The 16,286-nt window shown below is 44.7% G+C and overlaps 1 protein-coding gene across 3 annotated transcripts; it reads left to right on the top strand.

Annotated features, from left to right (window-relative positions):
• Positions 1–2,708: 2,708 nt before the first annotated feature.
• Positions 2,709–15,730, top strand: NXF3 (nuclear RNA export factor 3). Of its 3 annotated transcripts, XM_053201479.1 has the most exons (18): positions 2,710–2,960; positions 6,139–6,313; positions 6,527–6,680; positions 7,322–7,405; positions 7,498–7,602; positions 7,727–7,807; positions 8,365–8,472; positions 8,646–8,749; positions 10,543–10,579; positions 10,930–10,998; positions 11,084–11,139; positions 11,279–11,386; positions 11,506–11,564; positions 11,678–11,793; positions 11,887–11,929; positions 12,401–12,473; positions 13,830–13,879; positions 13,990–15,730. In XM_053201479.1, exons 1-17 carry the CDS (start codon positions 2,957–2,959, stop codon positions 13,831–13,833), a joined length of 1,380 nt encoding a protein of 459 aa, XP_053057454.1. In that variant the 5' UTR covers positions 2,710–2,956; the 3' UTR covers positions 13,834–13,879; positions 13,990–15,730. The 3 variants fall into 3 exon arrangements, with proteins under 3 accessions (XP_053057455.1, XP_053057454.1, XP_053057456.1); XM_053201480.1 differs by lacking the exon at positions 7,322–7,405 and having other exon boundaries at positions 2,709–2,960; XM_053201481.1 differs by lacking the exons at positions 11,887–11,929; positions 12,401–12,473.
• Positions 15,731–16,286: the final 556 nt, after the last annotated feature.

Here is a 16,286-nt window from a genome sequence, read left to right as displayed (position 1 = left end):
TAGTTTATATTCCCCAGATATACTTCCCTGTGCATAGTACTATGCAAGTACATTTACATGAACATATATATTCTCCCAAATTTTGCTCACAATATGTATATACTGTTCTCTCTCTCTCTCTCTCTCTCTCTCTGTCTATGTATATATATGTACACATATGTGTGTATATATGGAAATATATGTACACACAAACATACATGCATATATAATTGTTTTACACATGTTTAAATCTTATAAGTTTGTAATGTATAGTTCTTATTTGAATTATTTCAATAGACTTTAATAACACTCTTTTACTGATCAGATTTATTATATAACAGAATATTAAACATTTGCCTTTAAAACATATTCCATGTATTTTCCCAGTAATATGCATCTCTTTATACGTGACATTCTTGTTTGGGATAGAAGAGTTTGTTTGTTTGTTTGTTTGTTTGTTTGTTTCTTTAACATCCCTTTAATTTGTCCAATTAATTTTGTAACAGAGTTAAAAGCTTTCCTTGGGTCACATAGTTGGTTTCGAATTTCCCAGGTGTTCATGTTATGGTACCCAACAGGGTACTGGAACAACCCTCTGCCCAATGTCTTTGCCTTGAAGATGATGGTGGAGATGAAATCCCATTCCTCAGGCCTAGAGGCCTGGATAGGGGCGGCCACATGGATAGCACTGTCCTAGGGGTGGTGTGTGTGGCCCAACCAGAAGCAGAGGAAAAGTAACCTCCACCAAGGGAAGGAAATGATCATTTACAGAATTATTTTAAGCCAGAGGCACTTCACATGGTATCTCCTACAACCTAACAAGTACTCAGTTATTATCCCCATTATTTGCAGATGTAGAAGTCGGTCTGAAGCTTTATTCCACTGTGCCCTGAAGCCTTCAAGGCTTTGGATCAAGAATTCCCACTAGACTATTATTTGATGTAACCTTAAGTATTTCTTGTTTTGTTTTCTGTCATAGCTGTATTATTTTTAAGTGAAGAAACCCCATGAAAATTAAAGCAATTTCTGCACTATCGAAAGAAAAAAATTAAAAGTTTGAAAAGATGGGGTAAATATTTGCCAACAATATTGCAGAATTTGTGCTACCAGGCAAGAAAATAAAGGGCTTTTGTCTATTGGTGGAGAAAGGGACAAATGACAACAAATAATTTATGTAAAAAGCAAACTGTTTCTCCAGACATCTGGAAAGATGCCACACCACATTAACTGAAGAAATGGCAATCTGGAGATGGTATAGTAAGTAAGTGAAAAAATCAATTTGCAGAACATTATTTACGTGTTGGCAAATTTTAAAAAGTGTGTATCTATAACCACATAACTACACAGATATTTTAAGGTAGGTAAGCACATTACTTAAAGAGAAACACATCTGGATAATGTGTACCAATCTATTTACATAAGCCATCTTGGATATCAGTTATTTGGGGCCCGGGGATCATATATAGATGGAAGGTGCAGAATGATTTCCATTTTCTATGCATACATTTTTAATGTTTAACATTTTGCGATTAGGCAAATTTGTTGAGAGAAACACTTGAAAATATATAATAACCAATTCACAAGAAAAGTTCATATATATTTACCACGTTATGAAAATGTTCACATGATAGTGTTTAATAAGCAAATAACAAACTTCACCCTTTGACTTGACAGTTTATCTGTGTATGTATGTGTGTTTCTGTCTTACACTTCCCTAAACCCAAGTGTTCACACTCTCATATGTGGAGATTTTTCCTCACCTCTCTCAGGGACTGAAGTTTCTCTCTCAGGGCATGGAGATCTAGGAAGGGATTGTGGGCACAGAGTAGAAAATTCCAGAAAGAAGTAGAAATTCCAGAAATTCCTGGCTGATATACTGGAGCCCAGGTGCCTCCTTCCTTCCTTCCCCCTTGCAAAGCCCTCTGGTCTGAGACATTCAGAGCTACAATTCTCACTCTGACCACTAAAGGGGCATCTACCTACACTGACTATATATATATATATATATATATATATATATATATATATATATATATTTCATTCTACTCTCATTACAGTGACCCACGAAACTCTGTTGTTGTTTTTTTCCTTTATAGTTTCCAGATCTGGTGTGTGTGTGTGTGTGTGTGTGTGTGTGTGTGTGTGTTGGTTTTTGCTGTTGTTTTGGGGGGATGGGGGATTGGTGGTTTGTTTGCTTGTTTGTTATTATCTCTCTGGGATGCACGGGAGATAATGCCAGCCATGTGATTAGTTTCAGAACATTCTGTTACCTTGCTCCAACTTTAGCAAATCCCACATATTGCAGCAAGAATTTAGTTAGGCTACCTATGCATTTACATGTCACCCCCATTCCATGGAGCTCAGTTGCAGTCTCTGTTTCTCCAGGTAGCATCTGAATGACTCCAGGAAAACTCCAACACCTCATTAAGTCTCAGTAACCTTGCAAAGCCTGTAACTGTGATCTCAGAGTCCCGTTGTGAGGACTACATGAGAGATAAGATACAATGTAGCAAGTACAGAGGCTGGCCTACAGCTGGCACTCAGAGTTCTCTGGGTTTGCAGAATGAGGGAACAGGATGTATTGTAAGTGGATACAGAGCCTGGCATACAGAGTTCCCTGTGTTTGTAGCTGCAAGTGCCTGGGTCCCACGCCCCCTGACTCTAGTTGGCCTTTTCTGCAGGGCTGGTTCAGTTAGAAACAGTTCCCTGATAGGCTGATAGCAAACTCAGGGGGCAGTAATCACAGTAATCACCTCTGGTGCCCGGGGCTCTCTTCTCCATGGCTTTGAGGAGGGGACTTCCTGTAAGGACTCCATCTTGTTTGTGTGAGGCTGACAAAGTCATTTGGGGCCTGCTCTCTTTGTCCTCAGCAGCTTTCCTTGATCTTCTCTAAACCTCCAGCTCCAGATCCCACAGGTTCTCTTCATAAGCAGCCTGTGAGGACATTGGTGACAGGTCACTGCCTTCAGGCCACACCATGGGTGAGTTGGCCAGCATGAGGCCTTGGTCTCAGATCCCCAGAAGTTACAAGGGCTGCTGGGTCCCTTCCCCCACCCCACCCCACAGGACACCCAGCCAACCCCCTTTTAGAGAAGGGGTGATGAGGGCCCAGGCTCACTCTTCTCTAATCTCTTGAGGAAATGTGCCAGGTGGGCCCTGACATTCCCATCCCGGTTCCACATGGAAAAACTCCCCTCCTATGGAAGTGGTTATGGCTCAGGTGGATTTTTTTTTCACTGATTGAAGGGATAGATCTGATTTTATGTGGTCCCCACGGTTTGGAGAGTCCACAGTTTGGAGAGTGGGGAGGGGCTCCTAGGTTGGCCACGTGCGAGGCAAGGGAGTGGGGGGTTGCTGTAAATTAATATTCTTTGGATGCCTACTACAGGTGAAGGAGTGGCAGAGAACACACTATTACCCTTAACTCTTACATCAACTATTCAGGGTAGATTGTATTACCTCCATAGAAGTTTCTTGAGGCTTGCTTTATAGCCCAGCACATGACTTATTCTGGAACGTTCCACGTGTAATGGTTATGTGCACTGTTCTATGTCAATTAAGTACATTTATTAATTTGCTTTATTCTGATTTTAAAATATTCTCCACCTAGTGGAATTTATGTCTGCCATTTTATTTTTTTTATTTTTATTTTTTTTCAATATATGAAATTCATTATCAAATTGGTTTCCATACAACACCCAGTGCTCATCCCAAAAGGTGCCCTCCTCAATACCAATCACCCACCCTCCCCTCCCTCCCACCCCCCATCAACCCTCAGTTTGTTCTCAGTTTTTAAGAGTCTCTTATGGCTTTGTATGTCTGCCATTTTATGTGTTACTCAAGGAGGTGTGTTAATATTCCTGCTGTAATCGTGAATTTATCCATTTATCTTTTTTTTTTAATTTTTTTTTCAACGTTTATTTATTTTTGGGACAGAGAGAGACAGAGCATGAACGGGGGAGGGGCAGAGAGAGAGAGGGAGACACAGAATCGGAAACAGGCTCCAGGCTCTGAGCCATCAGCCCAGAGCCCGATGCGGGGCTCGAACTCACGGACCGCGAGATCGTGACCTGGCTGAAGTCGGACGCTTAACCAACTACGCCACCCAGGCGCCCCAATCCATTTATCTTTTTACTGTCACTGTTTGCTCTGCACATTTTTGCTCTGTGTTAAGACACGCACACAAATTTAGGATTTTGTATTGATGGCTTCTTATTGCATTGAACCTTTTATTATAATGAAACCTCCTCTTTAATCTAGTAATTTTTTTTTCTTGAAAAAAATACCTTTCTTTTTAGTAATATGGTTACACCAGCTTTTGGGAGGTCAGTAAGTAAATGCTATACATTTTGCCAAGTTTTTTTTTTTTTTTTCCAAATTTTCTAGATCATTAAATTTTGCAGATGTTTCTTTTAAGGAGCATTTGATGGACTGTTTTCCTTCCAGTCTCATAATATCTGTGTTTCTGTTTGGAATATCCAGTCTGAAACTTTTTTTTAAATTTTTTAACTTTTTTTATTTTATTTCTGAGACATAGAGAGACAGAGCATGAACAGGAGAGGGGCAGAGAGAGAGGGAGACACAGAATCTGAAACAGGCTCCAGGCTCTGAGCTGTCAGCACAGAGCCCGACGCGGGGCTCGAACTCACGGATCGTGAGATCATGACCTGAGCCGAAGTCGGATGCTTAACCGACCAAGCCACCCAGGCGCCCCTCCAGTCTGAAACTTTTAATGTAAATATATATATAACTTGGTTTCTGTATGCCATATTGACTGCACATGTATTTTTATGTCAATATTTTATTTAATTTATTTTAATTTTTTATATAATTTGTTGTCAAGTTGGTTTCCATACAACACCCAGTGTTCATCCCAACAGGTGCCCTCCTCAGTGCCCATCACCCACTTTCCCCTCTCCCTCACCCGCCATCAGTATTTAAGAGTATCTTATGGTTTGCCCGCCCTTTTCCTCTCCTTTCTTTGGAATGACTTAATACTGGGTTTTTTTTTGTTTGTTTGTTTGTTTGTTTGCTTGTTTGTTTTTAGTATTAGATTGTTACCTCATTTGGCCAGACAATTAAACATCCCTTAGCCATTCTTGTAGTGTTTACCTTTCTGACTATAATGTAATTTTTGTTTTCCTTTTCACAGTGTGATGTGAATTACTTCTTCAAAGCTCTTCAGACAATGAAGGAACTTTGGGATACTTTGATTCCTCTCACCCCCTCCCGATGTATTGCCATGAATTTTAATTCTATGTATATTTAAGCCCCTAGAAGAAATTAGTGTCATGGTGCCATATAGTCAATACTCATTTAGACTTGCCTACATATTCACAAATGCCATTAGTCTTTCTTTCCTGCAACTGTGTGCCTCCATCTGGGATCCTATTTCTTCTGCCTGAAGGAGAACCTTCAATATTTCTTTTAGTTTGATTCCTCCAGTCACAAATTTTCTCAGTTTGTGCTACATTAACATCACTGTGAAATGTACATCTTTTCTCTAGGAATGTTTTTTCTTAAACCAGACTTTGTCTCCTATTAGTATTGTTATACTGACTTGATTATCCTGTTACTTTGGGAAACTTCTCAAGCGAGATCCCATCAAATGCCACTTCTCCACATTTCCCTCTCCTTCATTCTGGGGACATCTCCTTTAATTCTCTCCCCCTCTCTTTTGGTATTCTCCATATTATGTCTCTCTAAGTTTTTCTGGATATTTTCATCAGATGTAACTTTCACTTCTCTAATTTTTTTTCAGGTGGGAACTCACCTTTGACCTGTGAACCATAACACCAAACTTCCAGCATGGATATTGTTATCCCCCTAGGGCAGAGAAGGGAATTGTGAGTTAGAGATGATAAGCAACTTGTCCCTGGTCGCCTAGCCTGCAAAGGGCAGAGCAAGGGCTAACATCACAGGTTAAACCCTAGGCCCAAACCCTTTCCTCTGTGCTTTTTTTTTTTCTTCTTGGCTGTGAATGCTCCCCACTTCTCATCTCCCGGGAAGTGGAGCCCCAGGGAAGTCTTTCAACCTTTTTAGCATTGTGCTGCATTTCATTTTAGACGATAAAGTCAGTGATATTTCTTCATTAGCCATGATGTTTCCCCGGAACCTTTTGTGATATTGGAACCAGTGATGTGCTATTCTCAATTTCAGGTCATAATAACACAGGTAACTCCTTACAAAGAAGAGCAAGATGCTCGGGTATTTACCGACGGAGGCATAACAATTGGTCTGGGCATGTCCGTTCTGGCATTGATTCTTCATCCCACCAGCAGCAAGATGGAGATCCAGCAACAAATGACAGTCGCATGAGCACCCGAGGAAGATAGTAAGTGACCAGTCACCATAGCTGAAATGTACCAGCCAGTGGAATACATAGCCCTGTAGCTGAATATGCCATTCTCTTCTTCAACCTGGAAGAGTGCAGGATGATGGAATCAGGTTAATGGTTGAGCAAACTTTATTGTACAGTGGGGCGAATGTGTAATAGAAGACTTTCCAAGCATGTGTGGATTACTTCCTTCTCTCCACTTCCCCACAGTGCTCCCTATGCCATTCCATCCTGTCATTGGAGAGGCAGTTTTCAGATACAAGACCAAACGCAAGCTAACATGGAGGGAGAGCAAAAGCGTCCAGAGACAAGAATGGAGGGGGAGAGGCAGGATGAGACCTCCAGGAGCTGGTTCAAGATCACAGTGAGTGTCCTGGCAAAATGAACCCAATGTGCAGAAGGAGGTGAACAGAGGGAATTATGTTGGACTCATATAGAGATGCTAGGTACTTTTCTGGGGGAGAGGAGTGGGTAATCCGTCTTTTTACTACTAGGAGTTAGCATCTTAGATCAGGTAAGGGCAGACTCAGAGAAGCAATGTAAAGGGAACAGATTTACTAAAGGGAGAATTGGGTAGGTTGTCTAAGAACAGAGGAAACTACAGCCAAGGAGAAGTAGCAGCTCCACCCTGGAAGTCTCAGTTTAGCTTAAGCTGAGTGTGGGAGGGGGTCGAGTCTCTGGGGTCTCTGTTGGAGAGACAGGCTAAGGCATCCTTCCTTGAGCAAGGATCGCTTGGAACTTTATATAAGGAAGTTCATGTTAAACATCTTAAGTTGATTATTTGAAGAAAGTGTTTGAATGGAAAGAAAGGTTATTTAGGAAATCCATGACTGGTACAAAAGTTCACAATAATGGATATTGTCCTATCATAAGAAATTATTTTGAAGAACCGCCCCCCCCACACACAAAAGGTGTGAAAGGAAGACATGCTTGAGTTTTATCTTAACCTTGGGTTCCATTGTGTCAATCTCTTCTCCCATCTCTTCTCCCATTTCTTACTCTTAGATTCCATTTGGCATCAGATATGATGAGAAGTGGCTGCTGAATCTGATTCAGAAGCAATGCAGTGTCCCCTTCACCCCAGTGGAAGCAAGAGAAGACAGTGAGGCAGATGAGAAGAAATAGGGCAAAGGAGCAGTGGCTTGGGTCTCATATTGTTTCTTTTGCCATTCACCCTACAGTTTCACTATGAGAAAATGCAGGCCCAGTTCTTTGTTGAGAATGCCGGCATTGCCTTCGCATTGAAGAGTGTCAACGGCAAGATCTGGAATGAGAATAATGAAATGGTGTGTGTCAAGGGCATGGCCAGGGCTAGTTAGGGGCAAGATGGCAGGACAGGGGCAAGGTCTTGCTTGATCCCAAGGATCAGATTTCCTGGTGCTTACTCAGCCCCTCTTGGGTTCCCTACAGATATCTATCTTTGTCCACCCCTCTGATGCACCCCAGTCTGTGCAGAAGGAGCTGAAGCCAGAAAATGTGGATCAGATAAAGGTAATGCAGACCCAAGACCAGCTGTGAATCTATATCCAGACCCATATCTTCTTCCCACACCTATTGCCTCCATCCCCCATCTCTACCTCAGACTCAGAGCCACTGACCCCATCTCTAACTCTGCAGTTGACCACAAACAAAAGATATGTAGTCTTCTAACAATCTCTTAACATCCAGAGAGTCCGCTTTGCCCCTGGTATGTCTACAGAAGTAGTTCTAGGGCAGGTAAGATCAGAGAAGCCTGTCTGGAAAGGAGACTTGGGGATGGTAATGTGGGGAGGGTAACCTGAAGCTGTAACCAGCCGGGTCTGTCTCAGCCTTGTGATTCCCTCCCCTCGGCTTCTCGGAGACATGGCCACCCGAGATATTGAAATGGTACCAAATCCTAGAAACAGCATGGCTGCCTCCCGGCAGATTCATGAAAAGAACATGTTCAAGGTGAGAACTCAGGCCCAGTGCTGGTATTGATGGCAAAGGTGGGAGATTAGGTAGAAGAGGCAGATTGGTCTCAGATAACCCCTGTTGGGGTCCTCACTCTAACACTTTCCTCATCATAGCTTTTGCCCTCGACCCTGAGCGACAAGAAACCCTACCAGATGGATGGTCTATCCAACACTATGCAGAATGCCTCCAGCATCAAGGCCTTGAACCTCTCCAACAGTGAGGTAAGGTGTGGTACCCAGATCTTTCTTTAAAAAGAAGGTGAGAGTGCTCATGGGGTGGTGGCGAGAGTCAGGGAAGTGGATTTGTTGGAAAAAGAAAGGGCCGGGGGTGCAGGGTCATCCTGGCCATCTTTCTCTGATCCTTGCGTTTCCTTCCAATAATTACTCCCCTGAAGTCTGCAGGGGAGTTGGACAAGGGCAAAAGACTGCAGCGAGAAGACATGAGTGCAAACAGAAGCCCCCTGTGCACCACCTTTCCCGATAAATCAACCAACATAAGGTCAGTTATACTCTCCGTCACCCTGTGGGACTCTGAACTATGCCTGACGGTGCCTGCTTGGAGGGGACAGCATCCCTGTTCCTCTGCGAGGAACAGAGGCCCTATGCTCTTCTCTCTCTGTCCCTCGCCTGTGCTTAGGGGTCTCCGTTCCTTCCTCTGATCCTCTCACCTGTTTGGTCTGAGGTCTGTTTGCTGGCTATCTACACCCAGCCTTCTCTGGCATGCCCTCCCCAAAGTGTGATCCATGAATAAGGGCCCCCCTTCCTCACTAGGACCAGAGTGACTACTGTGCGCCACATGCTGTGACCTGGACTCACAAGGGTCCTCCATCCAGGCCAGGGCCTCATGCTGAGACAGGCAGTCCTGCCTCCCTGCTGAGACAGGGATTCCTTCCCTTGTTCTGAGAGGGACCCTCCTTTCCTTGAACCAAATGTATCCCCCCTCCTCCCGTCAATTCCAGGCAGCCATGGTGGCTTTCCTGCCCACGCTGAGGGCTGAGGTCCTGGGGGGCTGCCATCATGACATCTGTTCCTCTGACCCAATGCCAGGAGCTGGGCCCTCCTTGAGAGAAACCAGGGTTCCCTGAGTCAGGGGGCCAGAAGTGGGAGACTGCCAGGGAGCAGAGGGCTTCCTCAGGCAGGAATGGAAGGCAGAGAGGAGAGGAGCTTGAGGAGATGAAGGACAGGCCTCTCAGAGGCACCACCCCCTTCCCACCCCACCCCCACATGTCACATCATCCAGACTGTTCCTTCAGTGGAGCCCTGGGTAGCCTGGCAACGGGTATAATGCCTCAGGGAAGGAACCGACTGGGTCAGACACAGGTGCACTGGGGCCCTCAGGAGAGAATGTGGTGATCATAAGAGGGGGGACCACAGACCTTCAGCCCCATGTTGACCTGGGGATTGATCCTCTACTCCTTCTGGGGAAGGTCTTCTGCCCCTGTGGCTGCCCCATTCCCCATGCCCAGCTCAGACTGAGCTCACACAGGTGACAAAGTTTCAACCAGCATCCAATGGGCCCCCAGCCCAACACCTGCATATTTTCCATTCCTACCTTGGATGCCAGGGCCAGCCAGGGCAAATGAAGGAATGCGCTGCAGCTGGGGAGACATTTCCCCCTTCTTTTCTCTTCCTCCTTGGCCCCACCACCATGGTAAAGCTTCTTTCTTTTCCTTTTGCTTTGCTTTCTCTTCCTCCTTTGTCTCTACTCCCCTGTCTCTCTCACCTCTCCCCTCCTTCCTTCACTCCTTCTGTCCTCATCCCCATTCCTCTCCCTCCCTGTCTCCTGGGTCATGCCTCACTCACCTCCGTGCCCCAGCATTCTGGGCCATCCCTGGGGGTGTCATGGTCCTGCAGAATGCTGGGCCCCTCGTGAGGCACCAGAACCCTGGGCTATCACCCCATTCCCTCTTCTCTCTGGAGTATTCAGTGGCGGCCTAGAGGAAAGAAGGGAGGCAGGGAGGGGAAGGCAGCCCTGGGCCCTGGGATCCAAATGTTGCTTCTGGTGAATCTGGAGATGGGAGTCAGGATGATCTAGGTGGGAGCCACCCAGGGGGAAAGGGAGGGAGGAGGGGGTCAGGCAGAAGAAAGGAATGAGAAGGGATGGGGAGAGAGAGTGTGTGCTTTTCCTCTAAGTCAGTCCACAAGGGAGGTGCCAAGGGCCCTGCAAGCCTGGGGCACTGCAGTGTAGGTGGGATGTACTGGCCATGTGTCAGGTGTAAGTGTGCTTGCTCCCATGATGAAGGACACCTGCAAACTTTCACTGACTTTTCTGTTTCATCTGGATTTCTGCAGCTCCATCCTGGAACTGTTTTCCAAGTTATTATGCCTGGTAGGTGTATTCTTTGATCATTGAGTCCTCTACTGGCACTGATGTCACCCCAAACCTGCCCAGAGGCCATTTAGGTCTTGAAGAAGTTACAATTTTCGTGACCCTTAAACCTCATGGATGTGCAGATATATGTGGAAACCCAACAAGGGCTCCGGATCTCCTTCAGCCACGTTCTCCACAGGCATCAAGCACCCCAAGACAGTGATCCCAAATGTAGCCTTGCCCATGTAATCTCCATGTCCCTTTCATATCTGACCTCTGAGCCTCACCCTCTCCTGGGCCCATCCTTTTCCTGATTGTCCATAATCCGCTCCTGGTCAGCAACACTCACTTCCTCTTCCTTTCCCCAGGATGGCCAGGAGTCACCTTCACCAACCAGCATTGGTATTGCAGACCACAAGAGGTTACCAACCTGCAAGGTGAGGAAGGCAGATCAAGCCAGGTTTTGGGTGGTGTGTGAGGAAGGGATATCAGCTGTGGTCCTGAGGGCTGTTGTGATTTCAGGGAAGCTTCTTTGGATCTGATGCACTGAAGAGTCTGGTCCTGCAATTCCTGCAGCAGTAAGTACTCCTGGGAACCTGGGAAAGTGGAGGGCTAGGATGGGTGAGGCCACTCAAGCTCAGGACTGCTGACTGTGTCTTGAAATCTCATTTGAGGTCCATACCCCAGATAGAGACTGTCCTCATTGTTTCCCCACAGGTACTACTTGATCTATGACTCTGGAGACCGTCAGGGTCTCCTCGGTGCTTACCACGATGAGGCCTGCTTCTCCTGGACCATTCCCTTCAACCCCAAGGAGCCAGCCCCGTGAGTGGCACAGCCCAGACTCTGTTCATGGGCTTTGTGGCTCCCAGCAGACACAGGGCAGCTCGGGAAGCATGCACACTGGCCAGACCACCACTCCCTGTTCCTCTTTCTCTCCCTAGAAGCAGCTTGTGCGAGTACCTCAAGGAAAGCAGGAACATGAAGAAGGTCCAGGACCCCTGTGCGTGTGTGATAGGGGAAGATTGGGCAGGGGAAGGAGATGTGAGGGGCTAATCATAGGACCCAGGGTGTGGCAACCCCTGACCTTCACTTGCTTCTCTGCCCCCCCCATAGACCTGCGTGTTCAGCTTCTGAAGCATACAAAACATGACATTGTGCACTCCCTCTGTGTGCTGCCCAAAACTCAGCATGACCTCAGCTCCTTTGTGGTGGACATATGGTTCCAGATGGTGAGCACCTGCTTCCTCCCAAGGGTAGCCCTCAGAAAGCCACAGGTGGGTAGGAAGTGTAGGTGACTTAGCACCTGGGCTCTTCCCTTTTAGGACTTGATGCTCTGCTTCTCTGTCAACGGAGTGTTCAAGGAAGGTGAGTGTGTGTAGAACCTCCTCCTCAGCTGCCCCACTGCCCCTTCCCTGGTGGTTGGGCTCCCTCTCAGAACTCTCCCAGCTTCCCCGATTCCTGTTGTGTTCTCCTGTCCTCACTCTGTCCTCAAACCACCCTGGTCTGAACCAGGTATATGCCTGTCTACCCCACACAGCTTGGGCATTAGGGACACAGTCTGTGGAATTTGATAGCTCTCACCCTAGATCCTTACTCTGTGAACCTGGGCTCTGAACCTGCAAGTTTTGAGGGGTATTCATTGGTCCCAGCACATAGTTGGATCCCTGTCATGGGGAACAGATTGCCTTCCCCATTCAGAACACTCTGACTCCCAGAGAAAAATTGTCCCCTCCAGCACGAATGAATATCAAGTCAGACCATGACTGGGAATGCTGTGTGAGTGTGTAGAGCATGTAGAATGCTAAGGGGTGGTGTTATTTGCTTTTGTTGTTGAAGTGGAAGGAATGTCTCAGGATTCTGTTCCTGCCTTCACCCGGACCTTCATTGCTAACCCTGTCAACAATTACAGGTGAATGCTTTGTTGTGGGTGGATCACCCAGTTCAGTATGAATTCAATAGTGTCTCAATGGAGTGGTAATGCAGGTGTTCTCAATGTTGTAGCAATCCACCTGTGAGATCCAAAGAGCAGTGCAGCCTAGTGTTTAATAACATGGGCTCTGCAATTGGATTATGTGTTCTCTCAGATCCCAAAATTCATTAGGGTTGTTACCTTGGTTGAGTCTGTGACAAAGTGTCTTCCTGTGAAAATGGTGATTAGACTAACCAATCCTTTTTCTGTTATACAGGGTAAATGTGGTTATATAATTGTCCCTGGTGTGGGAATAAACTTATAAATGTAGTAAAGTAAGTGTGGTAGACAATCTTTCCATGGTTGGCTATGTGGGAATGCTAAAGGTACCAGCCAAGGAACCTGGATGGCTTTTACAGTAGGGGTATGGAAAGGATCTTGTTATTGAGTGGAAGTGGGAGCAGAATTGTGTTTGGGGGTGTGGGGTTGTCCAGCATTCAGTTGTTTGAGAGTGAAGTTTTTCCTTCAGTCTAAGCATCGTGCACGATGACCTGTTTGCGAGGGACACCAGGCTCAAGGACACCCAGAATGCATTCCCTATCACAGTGCCCACACATTCCTGCATCTCTTGCCCCACCCCTTTCCCAGAAGCAGCAGGAAATGGTGCATACTTTCATAACCCAGTCTGGAATGAACTTCCAGTAGTCTCAAAAGTGAGTGCTGAGGGTGCATAGGAATAATAGAAAGTTGGGAGAAACCAAGGAGTGAATCATGGCAACTTGCAGATAATTTGTTTTCCTTGTTTATTTCACTCCTTACCCTGAACATTATCCTTTCATTACCTATATGGTAGGCTGTTTTATTTTTATGCATGTATATATTTATTTATTTATAGCTAGGCAGTTTTTCAAAATTTTTAAATGTTTATTTTTGAGAGAGAGAGGTCAGGGGTCAGAGAGAGAGAGGGAGACACAGAATCTGAATCCAATGCCAGGCTTGAACTCATGAACCTCGGGATCATGACCTGAGCCATGGTCAGACACTTAGGTGACTGAGCCACGGTGCCCCTAGGCAGGTAAACAACAACAACAACAACAGTAACAGCAGCAACAACAACAACAACAACATTTATTCATTACTTTTCTAAGTCCATGGACCCTGTTCCTTTATTGGCAGACAATGTGGTCTCAGGAGTTTTTCCCAGTACACACTGCACAGGGCTCATTCTGCTGCATGTGTTGCAGTAAATGTGGAGGCATGTTTCCATTGATTGGATAGATTGGGAAATGGTACTGTATATTCAAGTTGTCTCCACTTTAGTTATAATTGATGTCACTTGTCTTTCCTCCACCTCAGGTGACTTCATGACAGCCCCTGGGACTACACTGGTTCTTGCTCTGCCTAAGGTGAGTACTGAGAATTCACGCCGAGTGAGCAGAGTTTGGGTAGCCTGGGGATGAGACTCAGGGCTTGTGGGTCTGCTGATTTCCCAACTCCCTCCCTTCACTCCCTCCAGGCCAAGCACATGATCCCAGAGGAGGTGCTCATACAGACTGATCCAGGATCTTGATAATACAACCCTGACAAGAAACTCTTGGGTGTCATCATCTTCATCTTCATCAGCTTTGTTGTGTTCCTCCTTCTGTCTGAGTATATCCCTGTGACTGAGCGGGAAGTTTACATGCAGCAGGAAGCCAAGTTTTAACTGACACTACTCCATGCAAAAGATCAGTTCTGCATATTTGTCTCACTCAGAATCCCTGATTCTTTTGATAATAAATGACATTACATGTTATGTCAAATCCTTGAAAAATCCATGTGAGGAAGGTATTATGACCACTGTTCTACTAGGGAGGAAAAGGAAAGTCAGAGAGAGTCTGCAGCTCTTGGGACATAGTGGGATGGGGTCTCAAATTATACACCTCCCAAATTCCAGGCTGTGTGTTTCCCAGGGCCATGTCTCTTCCATGGTGAGGGACTCTGTAACTCTGGCAAACCTTGTAATGGTGTTTTGTGCCCCTAGTATATTAATCACATATTTTTAGGCAGAGAATAGTGTTACATTCTTAGTTAAACAAATCTATTCAAAATGTAAAGCAATGTATTTGGGGAAAGACAGCATTAATGAGCATAAGATAACCTGAAAAGAAAAAAAAATGCCCTCATGTATGACTGACTTTGACATATAAAGAAATCAGTAGAGAGAAGGTAAACTGATATTAAAATTGTTATTAAATGCAATAGGAATATCTAAGAAATCAATGAAAAGCTTTGGAAGCATAATAATCTACAAAACTACAACTGAAAACATTGTGATAAGTTAACAAATGAGTAAAGAAAAATAATGGGTGTATTTTCAGAGAAGAGAGAGAGAGAGTGCGCCCACATGCATTGCAGGTGTCTCTATATTAATGTGTTAGTTTCCTAGAACTGCCATAACATTACAATGAAGTGGATGGTTTAAAACAGCAAAAATCGATTGTCTCACCATTCTGCATGCCAGAAGTCAAAACTAAGGTGCCAGAAGGCCATATTTCTTTTGAAGGCTCTTGGGGAAAATCCTTTCTTGACTCTTCCAGCTTTTCATTGCTCTTGTTTTGTTGTTGCTGTTGTTGTTGTTTGTTTTGTTTTGTTTTGTTTGCATTTTTGTTTTTTGTTTGTGGCAACATAACTCATATGTCTGCTTCCATCTTCACAAGACCATATCTCACCTAAATATCAATTCAAAAGCCCCAAATCTCATCTAAATCAGATATGGGTGAGACTCTGGTTATAATCCATGTGTAGGGAAAATTTCTTTCCATCTGTGGACCTGTAAAACCAGAAAGCACGTTATCTACTTCTAAAATAAAATGGTGCTAAAGGCATCAGTTATACATTATCATTCTGAAAAAGAGAACATGAAAGGATTAAAAAGTTACTAGTCCCAAGAAAGTTTGAAATCCAGCAAAGTAAATTTTGTTAGGTTTCAATACACAGGGATAATCTTTTGTGGCTTGGAGATCTGTTCTCTGAGCCCATAGGAATTGCCCTGTTCTCTCTGGCCCTGCCTCTGCATCCATGTCTTTGCCCTCATAGTCATTCTTTCTTTTTCTTGAAGAATGACACATGTTATCAGCCAAGTAACTCTGCCATCTTGTTTCCTGTCTTTAGAATCACAGAAGTCTGTAGGCTTCCTTCATTTTGTCCCTCCTTTGTTGTGTCCAAGTCAAGCTGGCAATGTTTTGGGTAGTGTAACACTCTTTTTAAAAACCTTATGGATCTCCCATGTATGCCTAGGGTATCCATGCCAACAGAAAAGAGGGTTCTCCACAGATACTTGCTGCATAACCTCATCTTTATTTCTGGACTCTGCTGAGAAGTTGACTGGATCCATTAGTCACACATCTAATGTCTTCAGCAAAAGGTGTTCAGTCACACTCAGCTGTTTTTCCAGAACACACTTAAAATCTTTTGCAACTTAAATAGACTGAAAAATTTCCAAATCATCAAGTGCTGGCTCCCTTTTACTTAACAATTCCTTCTTCAATTTAACTCTTTCCTCTCATCTTTTAAACAGCATGGAGAAACCAGGGTGTTTACCATAAACAGCAGGGACAAACAATTTGCTTGGAAATCTCCTCAGCAAAATATTCAAGTACATTGTTTACAAATTCTGCTTTCTACCTAACCAAGCATAATTCAGTGGAGTTTCTCCTCTCTCATAGGAAAATTTCTTTTCCTACATTTTCCAATAATGTGTTCCTCATTTCTGAGACCTCACCAGAAGCAACATATTTCCACGAACAGTCTCTTCAATACCACCTAGGCTTT

The sequence above is a fragment of the Acinonyx jubatus genome, chromosome X, assembly GCF_027475565.1.
Source record: "Acinonyx jubatus isolate Ajub_Pintada_27869175 chromosome X, VMU_Ajub_asm_v1.0, whole genome shotgun sequence".
Lineage (NCBI taxonomy): Eukaryota > Metazoa > Chordata > Mammalia > Carnivora > Felidae > Acinonyx > Acinonyx jubatus.
The sequence above is the reverse complement of the archived record's forward strand: the minus strand, read 5'-3'. Positions and strand labels throughout refer to the sequence as shown.

Bases quoted from the DNA above. Each gene is read 5' to 3' on its own strand.
- NXF3 (XM_053201479.1), top strand. The intron at 7,603-7,726 runs GTGTGTGTCAAG...GGTTCCCTACAG, and splicing joins GGAATGAGAATAATGAAATG to ATATCTATCTTTGTCCACCC. The intron at 11,387-11,505 runs GTGAGTGGCACA...TTCTCTCCCTAG, and splicing joins AACCCCAAGGAGCCAGCCCC to AAGCAGCTTGTGCGAGTACC.